At 42.3% G+C, this 16,677-nt stretch overlaps 1 protein-coding gene across 2 annotated transcripts in view; it reads right to left on the bottom strand.

Annotated features, from left to right (window-relative positions):
• The window catches only part of adcy2b (adenylate cyclase 2b (brain)), a 70,958-nt gene extending 54,580 nt beyond the window's left edge, over positions 1 to 16,378 (bottom strand). Inside the window, exons 1-3 of one of the 2 annotated variants that reach the window (XM_022205385.2) lie at positions 15,315 to 16,378; positions 6,737 to 6,934; positions 838 to 999 (exon numbers count right to left, since the gene is read on the bottom strand). In XM_022205385.2, coding sequence (XP_022061077.1) covers positions 838 to 999; positions 6,737 to 6,934; positions 15,315 to 15,578 — 624 coding nt within the window. In that variant the 5' untranslated portion in view covers positions 15,579 to 16,378. The remainder of the gene's footprint in view (positions 1 to 837; positions 1,000 to 6,736; positions 6,935 to 15,314) is intronic. The other variant, XM_022205384.2, reaches the window with a different exon arrangement.
• Between the last annotated feature and the right edge of the window lie 299 nt (positions 16,379 to 16,677).

The following is a 16,677-nucleotide window of genomic DNA, read 5'->3' as shown; positions in this document are numbered from 1 at the left end:
AAGTGAGGACATTTTGGCCGGTCCTCACTTTGAAACTGCCATGTTTGAGGGTGAAGACTTGTTTTTAGAGAACAGGTATGAATTGAGGTTTGGTTAGGGTTAGGGTAAGGATTAAGTTTAGGCAATCAGTTGTGATAGTTAAGGTTAGGGTAAGGCTCTAGGAAATGCATTACGCCTATGGATGTCCTCACTAAGATAGAAGTACAAACATGTGTGTGTGTGTGTGTGTGTGTGTGTGTGTGTGTGTGTGTGTGTGTGTGTGTGTGTGTGTGTGTGTGTGTGTGTGTGTGTGAGCCTCAGAAGTAAACGAAAGAGATGCAAAATAAATTCTACTTTACTTCGTGTATTATTTGGCACATTTCTCCATTTTCATTGAGGTTTACAGATTGTATTTCTATCTTATTCATCCGTGGTGAGCCTTTGTTTGTGTTACTGAATCAAGAGTCCACTCAGTTAGAGCCAGTTTTTAAGAGCTACTCCGTGAGTACATTGAAAGGCAGTTCATGTTACTCTGGAGGCTCTGCTGAATGTGCAGTGTCACAATAACACAGGGCAGGTTCACTGTTTTACAACCCAGACTTTATTGAAACGTTGCACCTCATCATTTTTAATCATGCACAGAACAGCCTTGTAAAATTGAGAAGCTAACCCCTGCATCTTCACTAATAATGCAAAAGTGGAATTATTACGGCATTCAGACGACCACAACAGGGAGCTCACAGCAGAGCCTTCTCAGATACACCTGCGGCAGTGGCAGGAAGTGGTGCAAAATGTATATTTCAATAGTCAGGTTAACCTGTATGTCCAAAGGTCTGAGATGGGACAAATGTGTCTTACCTGCCAGATGAGAGGTTCCAGTTCTGTCACAGTGGAGGTCAGACAGATGCTGAGGGTGACAGTGTGCGAGAAACAGGTGATGCCGCTGGCGATAATTGCCCCTCTCATGGAGAAGGGCAGCATGGTGTAAACAACAAACACAATGAAGAGGAAGAAGGACACCTGGAAACACAAAACAAGAAGATGTTGACAGTTGAAGGTGCAATTTTGTCCATAATGACGCAGATCTGTTTCCTCTGACCTCATTTATAACTATATACAGTTAAGTGCCTGCAAAAAGAATTCACCCCCCTGGAAGTTCTTCCCTTTAATTGCTTGTAAGCATAGATTCATGATCAATATAATTAGACGTTTTAGACAAGAACTTAAAAAAATAACTTTCATGTCAAAGTGAAAACACTCACAGTCAAATAAGCACAAATATAAAATGTAAAACAAGCGATTGCATTGGTGTGTGTGTGTATAACAGAGAGTATTTAATAATTTATCTACTCTTTCAGAGGAGGGGGAAAAAAAAACCTGCATCGGATATTCATCTCCTTTACAGAACTGAAAGCATAGTTGGATATTAACTGAATCAAAGTCTGCACTGCTACCAAAAATTGCAACAGTAGTTCCCAGATAAATATTACAATCTCACCAGAGATTTATGTTGTGCTTTCCATCTTTGTCTACTGTTTGTCTAAATACAGAGCACAGCTGAGTGGGTTGCCAGCTTCTTCGCACAAAGACCCAATGATAAACTGCTGATTCTGTGATAAATTACTAGAGAAGAGTGGGCTGCTCACTTAGTTTTATAGGAATCCTGTGATAAACTGAGATGACAACAAGAATACAGCATACTGGAGCATCACAAAATATTTCCTTACACATGGTAATGAAACAGTAGTTGTACACAGTGGTTGAAAATATCTCTAAGGGACTTCACTGCTTGTTTACCAGGATGAGTGCGCTCTAGTTGCAGGTTTCCATCGAATCTTGAATGTGTGCTTCTGTGTGGTGTGCATAGTCCTGATGCGTGCTTCTCACATCACATCGCTCAGTGATACCCCGTGCCTTCACCTCCTGCCTCGTCCCTGTCCACTTCCCCTGCTGTCAGTCCACCCCTTCCTGTTATGGGGACTGTGGTGGCGACCAGCAGGATCAGGTCACAGTCTTAACTGGGACGCCACATGAACTGTGACCTTCCTGCCTGTCTGTTTATTTCCTGTGTCTTTCAGGTTCAGAGAGTAGGAATCAAGTTGGAAGACAAACAGGAATCAACTGAGAGTGACAGCTTTGACTAAGCAGTTTCCCTGAAAACAAACTGACAGTTCTTCGACTTTAATGTGTCTCTCATGGGATTTGACAGACAAACTTTAAATAACACGAGATTTAAATACACCCTGTCCTACATTCCCTACCGCCTTTGAAAAAGTACAAGCTACTTGCATCAATAATGTGGATATTATTTGCAGTGACAATCATTTGGTGACGCATTACGAAGATATTATTACTTCTATCACTGACATGCGGTGCTTCTTTAAGCAAAATCAACACTAGAACACTGCATACAAGTGATTGTTTGGTTGACCGAGTTTTTGTAAAAGAGCACCTAAGAACACAAAGAGGTGTTTTGTGTAGGCTTAGACCTTCTGTTGCCAAGGGAACCAACAAAGAGAAGGATGCTGACGTCGTAGCAGATGTGGCGATTTGAAGGTCCTGAATATATTAGTCATAACCTTCAACTTCTGACCCTGAACTCCCACCTCTGAACAAAAAAAACGAGAGCGGTTGGAGAGCGTGATGTCCAGTCTGTTTGGGTGGCTGAAAGGAACTGAGAATGGCAGTTCAATTTCAGGTGCGTCACCTGCTTCTGTCTGCCACGCAAGCAGCCAGACACACTCCATCTCCACCGCACTCCAGCCTGAATCCTAACACAGCCTCAAACACTTGGAGATGGGAGCTGCACCCATCATCTCACTTTAACTCCTTCGATTACTTTTCCCTCTCTTTCTTGTTCTGAGTGCACAACTCTCCTCCGTGTTCCAGACAAAAGCGGCACACGCTTACTTGCTTCCCAACGTGAATACACACAGACGCACAATTGTGTATGCTCAAATACTTACATCAAAAATATTCTGCCCTCCGCTCACTTTAGCATTTGTGAGCCTAAGCAGCTCCGTAACATTTTCGGAAGCAAGCACCCACGTTTCTTTAGGCCGAGGGGGGTGGTTGTTTGTTTTTTTTCTTTGCAAGTATGTACACACACACACACACTCAGGTAAGTGCATCCTGATTCTGGGGTACCAGGTGTGACAGCCATGTTCAATCTGCCTTCGGGAAAGTGCTGTGGCCTTCAGTGAAATCAAATGAAGCCCAGACTAACGGGGTAATGCAGCTAGATGGGGGCAGACATGGCTTGCGCTGCGTGTCTACAAGATATTTTTTGCATGCGCGCGGAAAGAGGTCGAGCAGGTGAGCATAGAAGGAGGGGTGGATGGGTTAAAAATGAACGGCCGAAGAGAGAACCAGCCTTTCTGAACTTGTCTCTTTTCTGGCCTCCGCTCACCTTTTCTCTCCCTTTTGTCAGGCCCTCACTGTTATTAGCTCTGTGTGCTCCATCAGACATGCTGTTCTCTCAGTAATCACAATCAATCCAACCCACCAAGAGCTGACTGCAGTTCCAACTGTTCTCTTTTCACCGGATTTCTGCTCCCCGGCAAGTTTTTTTCTTGCTTGCTTGCTTGCTTTTCATTCTTTTCAGGACAGAAAAACAAAGGTGCAGACAGACAGACAGACAGACAGACAGAGAGACAGATAGACAGATAGATAGATAGATAGATAGATAGATAGATAGATAGATAGATAGATAGATAGATAGATAGATAGATGCGTAAGTGGAAGAGTCATGGAGCAGACTAGAGTGATTAATAATGCAGAATGATTATGCTCTCACAGGTGGCTGATGATAAAAATATCTCTCCCCCCAAAGGAGAGAAGGAAGGTAAGAGAGGGGAAATTTGGGCATGGTGGGGTGAGGTGGGGAGTGGGTGGCAGCGTCTTAACAGGAGAAAAGGAGGCAGGTGGAGAAGCTGAGGGGAGAAAGATGGGATTTGATGAATGGGGGGAGACAGGATGCAAGCATGAGAAAATAGGATTCCTGAAATGGAGAGAGAGTAGGAGCCTGGCACTGAAAACTAATGTGTCTGTCTGCTGATCTGCTCACCTCCAGCTTTCATCAGGCCTCATTAACACCTGGAATGAATCCTGCACTCACGCACGCACACAATCATGTATGCATATAAAAAGACACGTCTGAACTGACAGACAGATGTGCGTCACATACTGAACACACACACACACACACACACACACACACACACACACACACACACACACACACACACACACACACACACACACACACACACACACGTGTGTTCAGTCCCAGAAAAACTCACAAATGCTCGTGCACGTGTCAGAAGGCAAGTTAATCATGAGGTTTGATTATTCTCAGTTCAGTATTTTCACATATTCATTTACCGTTTGCGTCAGAGTGTGCTTTACCAGCCAGAGTCTAATGAAGAGATGCAACTGCTTGCATTCTGCAATTTTCAAAATTTTGACTAAAAATGAGGGCAGCTCAGACTATTGCTAGACTACACCTTTAAATTACTACTGCTGTGATTTAAACTTGACTGTTTCTGTTTTTAGTTGAGTAATATTTGCTTCACGCCAACACGTAGGGCATATTGTAAACTAAACCATTTTACCTTATCAGTTATATGTCAGAACAACATGGCTTTCAAGATAGATTTCTCCCAATCTTAAAGTGATGTGCACTGGGCTATAGGAAGAGATACTTCATGTATACAGTTTGGGTAATAATCTCTTTTCTTCCCCTCTCCAAAACCAAAAATACAACAGCAAAGGCATAGTAACCGAATTGTCCCTTAAATACTCATTTTGAACGGTATCAGGCATTTCAAAATTTAATCTGACAAATTGTACATAATTTGAAAGCATAAAGTCTAATGATACAAATGGTGTAAACCATTTTAAGATACTGATACCACAGATAACTACTTTGTAATAAGAGTGTGAACACAACAAAATGGTAGTTCTGTCATGAGGCACAGATTTGTCAAATCACTGAGCTATTAAATTCTTTTCACTTTAAGTAATGTGTTTATTTGCCCTAATGTCATCTGCAAACATGAGTATGTTCCATTTACTGGGATATACAGCTTAAGACTTTTAGTCTTATGAATGAGTTTTCAAGACAGCTTGAAACTGAGTGATTAGGCAACATCCATCCATCCATCCATTCTCTATATCCAACCCGGTCTCACGGGGATTCGTGAAACTGTCACGTAAGTTTTAGTTTCGGTTTCGTGCGCACCAACACGATTTCGTCATGTTTTTCGTGCTGCTCACCACGAAATGTTTTTCGCTGTGGTAATCACATCTGAAAGTGGTTTATACCGGCGGATTCATGACGATCTAAGCTGTCCATCGGCGTATACTGCTTGTGTGATCGCGTTTGCAGCCGCCGGCCGCCAGACATTCTTGAAATTCCTATGCAAATTGGTAAGTGTACCACCGGCTTATGGTTAGGTTATGGTTAGGGTTATGTTTAGGGACGATGTCATGCAAAATATAGCGTTGGATTCGCCACGGTTTTACATTAAAAATATAATATACACATTCTTTTGAAATACGTTCTGAGTGGCACGAAAAGTCCGCCGTTTAAAATACATTGGTGCGCATTTCGTGGTGAGCGGCACAAAAAACATGACGAAATCGTGTTGGTGCACACGAAACCGAAACTAAAACTTACGTGACAGTTTCACGAATCCCCGTGAGATCGGGCTGCTATATCTCTATCCTCACTAGGGTCACGGGGGGTGCTGGAGTCTATCTCAGCTGACTCGGGCGAAAACAGGGGACACCCTGGACAGGTCGCCAGTCTGTCACAGGGCTACATATACAGACAAACAATCACACTCAAATTCACACCTACGGGCAATTTAGAATTATCAGTTAACCTCAGCATATTTTTGGACTGTGGGAGGAAGCCGGATTGCCTGGAGAAAACCCACGTATGCACAGGGAGAACATGCAAATTCCATGCAGAAAGATCCCAGGCTCAGGCTGGGATTTAAACCGGGGATCTTCTTGCTGCAAGGCGAAAGTGCTAACCACTAGGTCACTGTGCAGATTAGGCAACATTTAAAAGTCAGTTAATATTAACTTATTTTGCTAAATCATTGCACATACTAAACATGCTAGATATAGAAATAAGATGCCTTACTTTGTGATCCGCCGTGAAAAGTAAAGGACCCATTTTCTTGGTAAATCAACCACTGCTATAAATTATTAACTGTATACACTACCGTTCAAAAGTTTGGGGTCACTAAGAAATTACCTTGTTTTTGAAAGAAAAGCATTTTTTTCATTGAAAATCACATTAAATGAATCAGAAATACAGTCTAGACATTGTTAACGTGGTACTTGGCTATTCTCGCTGGAAACAGATGATTTTTAATGGAATATCTACATGGGGTACAGATCAGTCCTGTGTTCCAATGCTCCTGTGTTAGCTAACGGTGTTGAAAGGCTAATTAATTATTAGAAAACCCTTGTGCAATGATGTTAGCACAGGAATAAAAGTGTGAGTTTTCATAGAAAACATGAATCTGCCGGGTGACCTCAAACTTTTGAACAGTAGTATATGTGTCATGGGAGATGAACTCTATGCAAGAACTCTTGCACATGTGCAACTCGATGTACTTATGTAGATATTTGCATAAGAACACAACCTCATAGATGTCTGGATCTCTTGCAGACACACTTGCTTACTCATCTTAACAAAGATACACAAATGTGGGGGGAAAAAAAGCACAGATTTATCTACCTGGTCCCAGGGGCTGAGTCTGCCTCCGGAGAACATGAACAGGTAACCCATGGTGACCAGACAGGCCCATATAAGGAGAGAGAAGAGGCGGAGCATCCGCTTGAAGACGGACTCAATACAGACCAGGATGAAGATGGACAGGAAGAGGAAAAGAGCAGTGGGCACTGTGATCAGGAACGCCAAATGGTCCTCTGTATTCTGTAGTGAGAGAGAGAAGGCGGGATAAAGAATAGAAAAAAGTTTATAAAGTTTTAGGTGGAGTGAGATTAGTGGAGTTGAACATATTCACACTCTGATTTGCAGTGCGTCCCCATTTATCTATTCATTATGCCTCACACAAATAAACAGTTTGTAATAATACACTCTCCACTTATGTCTAGCTACTCAAAAAGTCATTTACTCTGACTAATGCGAGACCACAGCACCATGTAGAGGCCTCTTAAATACCTACCAGACACACATGGATGAAGTCTGAAAACGTTTTAAATACTTAATTCTCCTAAATCCTAAATCTCTAAAAATCCATTAACCTTAAATCCAACACACAAGTGAAAGTAGCAAAAACACGTGCTTACTTTTAAAGAATTCATTTTTGTTACCGAGTGAGGACATTCAGTCCTCTAAAGGATGGAGGTTGTACACAACACACACATAAACAGATGAACAGACGGCATACAGACCGGCAGGCAGACAGTCTGAGCCCAGAGAATGTGCTACAGCATCACTTCTAAGCTCACGCTGTCAAAGTCAGCATTTAGTAACTGTCAACACACACACACACACACACACACACACATACACACACACAGTCTCTTTACCTCAGACCAGACCTTCCTCACCGACCAACTCAGATGTCCATTCACCCCGACTGTCTCATATACAACACAAGAAGTTGCAGACAACAAAAACTGTCCACCTTTACAGGTCAGTTATATTTAAAATCTGGCTGTAGTTTGTCTTACGCAGATTTATTCCTCATACAGAGCCTGTACAATGTATTCACATCCTTTCACACACTTTCATTGCTTTTCAGTACTGAGTCTTGGTCAGTACTGTCTCAGTCATGAGAATTTACAATAAAGACGTTTTCATGTAAAGAGAAAACAGTTTTGTGTAAAGTAAAGTCAGCTACTTCTACAATACAAAATGTAAAATAAGTGACTGCATTAACATTCACCTCCCTCAAACCGCCAATTAGTATACGTTCCTTGCTTATGTGGACGCTGTCAATCTTACTCCATTCTTCTTTGTAAAAAGGCCAGAACTCTGTCAATTTGCAGAGGGATCACGACTGAACAGCACATTTCAAGTTCAGCCACAAATTCTCAACTGGGCTGAGGTCTGGGCTCTGACTCAGCCACTCCAGAATATTCACCTTGTTGTCTTTGAACTATTTCTGCATCGCTTGGGCTGCATGCTTCGAGCCATTGTCTTGCTGGAAAACAAATCTTCTCTTGCATACTGCATTAGGATGTCCACCAAGATTTCCCTATACCTTGCTGCATTCATTTCATCCACTACCTTGCAAGAAGCATACTATTGTTATGATGCTGCTGCCACCATGTTTCACAGTGGGGACGGCGTGTTCGTGATGATGTGTGGTGTTTAGTGTCTGCCCACCATCTAGTCTGATGGCCAAAAAGCTGCATTTTGATCTCAACAGACTAAAGGACCTTCTAGCTGAATTCAGAGTTCAACTGCCTTCTGGCAAACTCTAATAGCGATTTAATACAAGATTGTTTCAACTGTGGCTTTTCTCGTTGCCACTCTCACATAAAGCTTTGACTGGTGCAGAAAAGGCAACGCTTGTAGTATGCACAGTTGCTCTCTCCCAAAGCCACCAAAACCTATGACTCTGCTCAAACACTATATAAATAATCTATGCCTCACAATGGTGAATTCCGGTATTGAAGTATGTCTGTCCATACATGTCTGGATCAAAAACTGATTGTAGTGTAATATAATGACACAGAAAGCCTCGTCCAGCAAGCTGACAGGATTGTTTCCTGAAGTTTGTTATACATGAAATCAAAAAGTCTGATTGATTCTAAATAAGAGACTGTCAAAGGTAAACTGCAGTGCACAATATTTCTTATTTTGCTCATGACTTGCCCCAGAGTGGGCCTTTTTTTTTAAACTTGACCTGGATTTAAACAAGTTGTAGAAAGTTTTACAAAAATGCAAATTGAGTTAATTCAAAGCTAAAAGTTTTCCAATTTCACCCATTATGGCTTTTCTGAATGCTGAACCTAGAAGGAAAGACGGTAGTGTCTGCAATAGAGCTGATGGTGCTGAGTTTAAGTCCACAAAAAGGATGGAACAGCTTCTTTTGGTTCAATCTACTGTCACTGGAAATCTCCCTTTTAGTTTATAGCAGTGTATCTTCTCCTGGCAGCCTGCAATCACCTTCAGCTAAAATGTATAACTAATGTTACAATGGAATTTATTGCTTTTGAAGATTCAGGTCAGGGTGCGAATATGTACTCTCTACTTCCTTTTGCCCTCTACAGAATGTTTAAATTATGGAACAGAAGCAAAATCCGCATCATTTGCCCAAAGAGCAGGCTGTGAACACACAGCCTCCACACACCGAGCTCACCTTCACAGACTTCATCCCATACTCGACACCCACGTAACCCATTTTAAGTTATTCCAGTCGAGTCATGATTACACTGACAGGTCCAGCAGCTGTAAATGTTAAATTAGCAAGCACCGGTGTGATTACATGTCACCGATTTTACAGTAAAATGAACATCAGTGTGGGCACAGAAATGTGTCTGATTCTCTCCACATGCATTTCACTGAAGCAGTTTTTATGAAACAGAATAAAAAGATGTCACAGGCTCAACCTTGAATTTGGGGATGATTTGACAGTTTATTGACTCGAGCTGCTTGTTGAAAATAGCAGAAGCTATTTGGGCTGAGCAAATGCAGGATAAGAGCATTTTGCTGTGTATTAATGTAGCAGCACGATGGAGCAGAGGTAGTATGAGTCAGGCTCTGGCAAAGGGATCCCAAGGGATCTGGCTGCTGACGCCAGAGCAGCTATACAGTCAGCCCGAAGCACAGATTGAATCCCAATGAGAATGCAATCAAGACGGCAAACTCACCAAAGGGACGCATCAGTGACAAGGACATTCCTTCACCATCAAAACATATCTTCCAACGCTCGCACACATACAGCACACATACATGCACACATAAATCAAGGGAGCTGCTTCCTCACCATCATGCACAGTTCACTGGAGCGGCCTTTCACCTATTTGTAGTAAGTAAAAAAAAAAGAATCATCTGCAGTTTGCACAGTTGTGACTGTAGGCCTTCTAATCCTGTTAAAACCCTTTTGAACCCATTTAAAGCCATTTCCCTTGACATGGCATAGAGAGAGGGCATTGTGCCTGCCTGCCTTATTGAACTGCATTGTCAACCAGAACAATTATTTCCTTTTTTAACCCAATGTGGCTCATCCAGCTATTATACTGCGAGGAAAGGAGGGAACAGGGAGACACAGCAGCAGCCACAGAGGTGCAGTAATCTAATTATTCAGCTGCAGAATGACAAAAAACACCGCAAATACATTCAGAAATTGAGAAGAACAGGGGAGGGTGTGCTTAAATCACGACAGTGTATGCACTTTCCATGTAGCGGCACCTGCTGAATATTTATCCTGCCTGATAAAGCAGCACTGGTGGCATATTTCTTCAATCTGTTCTCAGCCTGGCTATGAAATTCATCAATAATCCACAAACCTTTCCTCGAGGGCTCCATTTGCAGCTTAGAGGAATGTTAACACATTCTGCTAAAACAGGTCAAAGGTTGCAGAAGATCCAGCAGTGATGGAAAGATTAAGATGAAACACTGGTTAACATGTAGCTAATCCCAATCATTTTTACGGAATACTTATAGTTAAGAAAGGAAAAGTTTGGTACTACTGGCAGCTCCTTATTCTTTACTTCAATGTCTTGGTTAGCAGGGGAAATTGATCTCTTCTCACACCTAACTCATGCGGACTTACAATCTATAATTTATTACAGATAATTGCCTAAATATTCATTTAGTTTAAAAGTGAACTACTGTCATTTCAAATTAAACAGCAAATTACTATAAATGACAGGTGACAATATGTACTGTACGCATAATGCTATTACCTCTGCAGAAACTAACTTTTAAGATGATTAAAGATAGGTTTCATGGTTATTGCTGTATCTGAAGAGATTTTGTTACTTCATATGCGTGATCTTACATCTGATCATCACACCACCCCAGGGAAGGACTTTCTCAGTACAGGGTGAAGAAATTGTCATTTCACAATCTATGAAAAGGATGCCAGAGGACACAGCAGTGGTATGGTGCTCCTGTGTTAAACAGATTCCCAGCAGCCAAATAATAAATAACATAATCATGATATTGGACCGTGAAAACATGGTAATATGGGCCTCTAATAAACTGTAACTGAGGAAGTGGGTAAACTCTGACTCTAAAGCAAATCTAATGAACAGAATGGTTGCTTAAAGGCTCACATGGGTAATGAGGAGTAAATAACAGAGAGCAAACTGAGGTACTCTGCTCTTTATCACAATCATGTGGAAAATAGTTCAAGTTGTCAAGGGTAGTGGCATTCAGCCAGCAGGGAAACACGGCTCAGAATGTCTTGGCCTCTGGTGCTTTGATTTTTATTATAAATATTCTTTAAATATTCTTTTTTTTAGCCAGCATCCATGCATGAGATGTAACTGAAGGACGTAAAATTGTTAAAAACAAAACAAAAAAACACTTAATTGTTTAACTACTTCTTCTTAGGGGTCTTTCTTCATAAAGAAGTATAATAGTGGACTTTTTGGACTGAAATTGAAAAACAACAAAAATAATACTAACAAATACATGATTTACTTACACTGTCCGGCCCAAAAACAAGTCGCACACTCTCATATTTTGTTGGACTGCCTTTAGCTTTCAGTATGGCACTCATTTGCTGTGGCATCGTTTCAATAAGCTTCTGCAAAGTCACAGCATTTAATACTATCTAGAGTTGCATTAATTTTTCACCAAGATCTTATATTGATGATTGAAGAGTCGGACCGTTGTGCAAAGCCTTTTCCAGCACATCCCAAAGATTCTCAGCTGGGCTAAGGTCTGGACTCTGTGGAGGTCAATCCTTGTGTGTGTCATGCTCCCTGAACCAAGTATCCGCAGAGCCCCATGGATCCTGGCATCGTCATCTTTGAATATCTCCATGCCATCAGGGAAGAAAAACTCCACTGATTGAAACACCTGTCCATTCAGTATATTCAGGTATTCAGCTGACCTCATTCTTTGGGAACAGAATGCTGCTGAACCTGACCAACCCCAGATCATAACACTGGTTCCACAGACTTATAGGTACTAGCCATGATGAGTGCACCACTTCATCTGCCTCTCTTCTTACCCTGATACCCCCATCTCTTTGGAAAAGGGTAAATCTGGACTCATCAGACCACATTTGTTCCTCACAGATGATTGTTCACCACTATCCTTCCAGGTTTAAATGATGCGTCGGACAGTTCTTAGCCTGATTTTAGTGTTTTCAGAAATCTCCTTAGTTGTTTTCTTTGCTTGATGGAGTCCAATTATTTCACCCTTCTGAGACAGATTAACATCCTTTCCATGACCACAGGAAATGTCTTCCAACATGGTTGTTTAAGAAATGAGAAGCTCCTCACTGCATCAGCTAGGGTTAAATAAGTTGTTGCAGCTGAAACATAATCACCCATGCAGTATCCAATGGGAGCCTCTTAGCTATTTGCTTAGTTAAATCCAGCTGGTGACTTTTTTGGCCAGGCAGTGTATAACAGACATGATTAACAGTAAGACTTCAACTATGAAAATGTGTAAAATATTTTAGTCGCATTTCTGTACCTTTTAATGCTTATTAGGTGTGTATTTATGACTTTACGTCAAGTTTAAATTGCATTAAAGTGTAAAGTTAAACATAATTTGCATGGCCTACCTAAGCGCCACCTGCTCATTTTTGTGTTATCCTGAAATTAAGAAGAGTCAGGCACTATGAAGTTGGAAAGAGCCACACCCATCGAACTGAGAGTTTGTCCATTTTTATATACAGTCAATTAGTCTAAAATGTATATCTACATATGTTAATGCCTTTAAGCACAATTTGTTTTTGATGCATGTTAATTTACAACATGCAAATATCTAAATCTAAATAACAAAACATGCATTTTTCTCAACACAGTCATATAAAGTCTTGTATATGTGTGTAGCAGGTGATCATTTTTGCTCTGCAGTGCTACCGCTCTGACCACACCTAGTCAGTGATGTCACAACATCTATTTCATCCCCTTCATTCACCTTCCTTCCCCTCAGTAACAGTTGGTCATCCATCATCACAAAAACACCCCTCTCTCACTGCCTTGCATCCATCAAACTGTCAACGAGATGGAACAAAATCTGTGTTTCTGCTGTACATAAAATATCAACAGACTGTAAAATTGAGGAGGCTAAAAGTCAGTTGGACCGCAGAAGCATGAACTGAAATAAACATTGTGCCAATAAAAACCAATGCTGTTATCAATGAGCTGGTGTGGCCACTTCATAGATTTCCAATGTCCCATCATCAGATGTAATATTGATCCCAATTTAACTGTCCAGATGTGTTTTAAATATCATTAGATTAATATGCTGCCATGCAAATACACGACCGCAAGTGTATGCCTGCACACATTAGAGTCAATACGACTTCAAGGCAGCAAGAAAGAATTATTTTATCTAAAAAATGCAGATAAGCCTAGAAGGAAATGAGAGACTTCCTCGGACAAACACACCCTAACACACAATCACAAACTTGTACATACCAACGCACCCAAACACATACTGTAGAAAATGGGTGGAGGAGTCGGCCTCCTACAAACACCACATTCACCCGCTCCAGCCCTCATCTGTGGGGAAAGATAAAAGTGTGCAGTAATTTTGGGAGCATTAGTGCTGCTTTGGTTGGGTTTCTGTCGGCTCACTGATAAAGCCAGAACACTTAGAACAACATCCTCCCCTCCCTCTGCCGCCCAGCCCCCAGCTCCTAACCCAACCTCTATTTATTCCTGCCATTCTTCTTCATCTGGCAGTAATAAATATACACGGCTCACTGCACAACCACTTCATCACCACAGACGGGCATGTCTGTTATTTAATGGAAACAATGATTTCAATTTACATTGTGAATGATGGGAAATGATTGGTGGCGATTGTAATTTAACCTGCGAAGCACTGAGGGGAAAACCCAGGGGAAAAGGAGAACTTGGAGAATTAAACCGAGTAGTGGGGGCAAAAAGATCTATTGATTTGTCTTAAATAGAAGTAGAGGGATCGATTTAGGTTCAGGTGCTCCCAAGAACGACCACGTTGTTCAGCTGAAATGAATGTAACGGGACTTTAGCGACGGCCTCCAGGCGCTACTTTGAGAGCACACATGAAAACAGAAAACAGAAAATAAGTCTACGGAGCGTCCCTAACATATAGCAGCAAAACAATCATTTTGAAACAAAAACATCGACGAGTGGGCTTCTATTTGTGCGACTATTTCATAAAACACAAAAGCAGCACTTGAGAAACAATAGCGTGCGTTAGCGGTTGAGTGTTTGTGGCCAAAACAACACTTCTCACTTGACAAAAGCACCAACACCCACACAGCCACGGACTAAACTCTCATCCCGCTCTTGATCCACTCTGCAAACCCAGCGTTGCAATTTAAAGGGCTGCTCCACGGCCACTCATGCTGCCACACATAATCAGACACATGCACATTGCCCCCACCCTCCCTCCACCCCGCCTCATTCAGTCTCATGCCGAAACCAAAACTCTTCTTATATTCTAACACTCATCTGTCGTCCCAACAAGAAGGCTTCTATCTGACCCTTGGCCATGTTAGTAGCTTGTAGGGTCTTTTTTTGGCGCTATAATGAAATGTGCTTTCCGCAATATTACACACTAGAGTCCTTTATTCTGGCAGACTTAAATTTTATTCAACACTATATAGTTTTCATTCGATATGGCTCATTATAGGAATAACTCTGATCTGATTGCAATTCCAGCATCACTTCAGTGAGTAGAATTAGACAAAGAACAACGGTTTTGGATGGAAAGATGAACTTAAATACTTAAAGGTATGTGCTAAACTGTCCTGCTTAAAACAAAACAAAACAAAAAAATGCTCATTTAATTTTCCAATTATCGCCTGACTCAGTGTGAAATTGCTGTCACATCCTCTTATTTGGGAATCAGTGGACATTTAAGAAAAAAAATCTAACCCTTTTTTGCAATTTTTGCACAGATCAAACAAGGATGATTTAACACATCATAATGAGTAACTTTTAGATGTGGTAGATTCATTTTGTTGCCTTTAGAAAGAGCAAAGTTACATAAAAAAAATCACAACAATCACAACATTCTCTGTGTATAAATGCAGGACCAGTATGCTCTATTTATATTCAGGCTCACATTGCACTATCCTCCTCTTTCTGGGTGGATTAGCTACCCACACCTCTAAAATCCTGTCTAAACACTTACCTCTACACACACACACACTCACCAGTCCTGAAGCGAAGAACACGGCCAGCAGCGCGAGGCAGGTTCCCATGACGATCAGCAGCAGGAACACGATCAGCGGATGCTGCTGGCTCATTCTGTAGTACGACTCGTACAGCCAGTCCTGAGGTTTCTCCCCCTCCACGCACACCTCACCCTGGAACCCCGGGAAGCCGTCCCCCAGGCTCTCAGGCCCCTCGGCACCCTCGCCTCCATCGTTCTTCTCCAGCAGGTAGCGTCCGCGGGTCCACAGAGCTTCTTGCCACATGGGTAGCCGCCTCTGAATGGATGGTGCTGCTTTTCCCGCTGACGAGGACACGTGCACAGAGAGGCGAGCAAAGTCAGGGACGTTTTCTTGCTCTCTCTCTTCCTGCCCACCCTCCAACGTCCGCCGCCTCCTCTTTTACAAAAGTTTGCTCAGCTGTGCGCGATGGATGGACGGCCGAGTGAAGCAGAGCCAACTTTCTAGCTCCTGCAGTTTGCCTTGCATCCTCTGCCGCTCCTTCTGCTTGAGGTGGCAAACTGAGTCAGGACGGTGTGAAAACAGATCTTCTTCTCTACCTCCTCCTCCACCTAATGTCAGAGGAGGTGGTCGGAGTCCCAAGAGGGAAGATGAGACTTGGGATCCTCTCTTCTTGCTTCTCCTCCTTGTTTGCTCTTAATGTTTGGACAGTGTGAGAGGGAGCTGGCAGCCTCTGGTTACTGCTCAGCGCTGTAGCTGCAACGAGGCAACATGTTACTCTGCTGAGGTGCAGATGAGGACTGAGAGAGAGAGAGAGAGAGAGAGAGCAGTTATTACTGGGAGGGAGGAAAAGAGGGAGAGAGAGGAGAGAGTCTACCAATGTGTGTGGTGGGGAGAGCTAGTGGGAAAAAGTGTGTGTGTGCTGTTCCTCTCAAAGTGGAAATGTGAGAATAGTGGTGTGTGAGGAGAGAGCTGGTAAAGACTGTCAGACTGTAGGCTTGTGTGTGCCTCTGCATATTAGTGTGCATGTTTACAAGGCACAGAAAAAGACATTTTACATGAGAGAGAAGACAGTTTGGAGTTGGCAGAGGAGAAGAGAGGAGGAAGAAGAAGAAGAAGAAGAACTGTGTGTGTGTGTGTGTGTGTGTGTGTGAACGAAGGTAAGTGAGAGAGAAGGGTTGTAACAGCCGTGCTAAACCAAGAGGAGCAGCAGTGTGGAGGGAACAAGAATGAAACGCCATCCAGCAGCCAGCGACTAGATAAAAAGACGGTCAAAGAAAACACACAGAAGGGGGAAAACGGGGAGGAAGAGGAAGAAAAAACAAAGTCGGGAAGGAAAAACCTCAGGAGACAGAGAGAGTGTGGGAGGAAGAGAGATCGGTGCTTCAAACAGGAGGGGAAGGAA

This window comes from Acanthochromis polyacanthus, chromosome 11 (genome assembly GCF_021347895.1).
Source record: "Acanthochromis polyacanthus isolate Apoly-LR-REF ecotype Palm Island chromosome 11, KAUST_Apoly_ChrSc, whole genome shotgun sequence".
Lineage (NCBI taxonomy): Eukaryota > Metazoa > Chordata > Actinopteri > Pomacentridae > Acanthochromis > Acanthochromis polyacanthus.
This window is presented reverse-complemented; position numbering and strand designations above follow the sequence as displayed.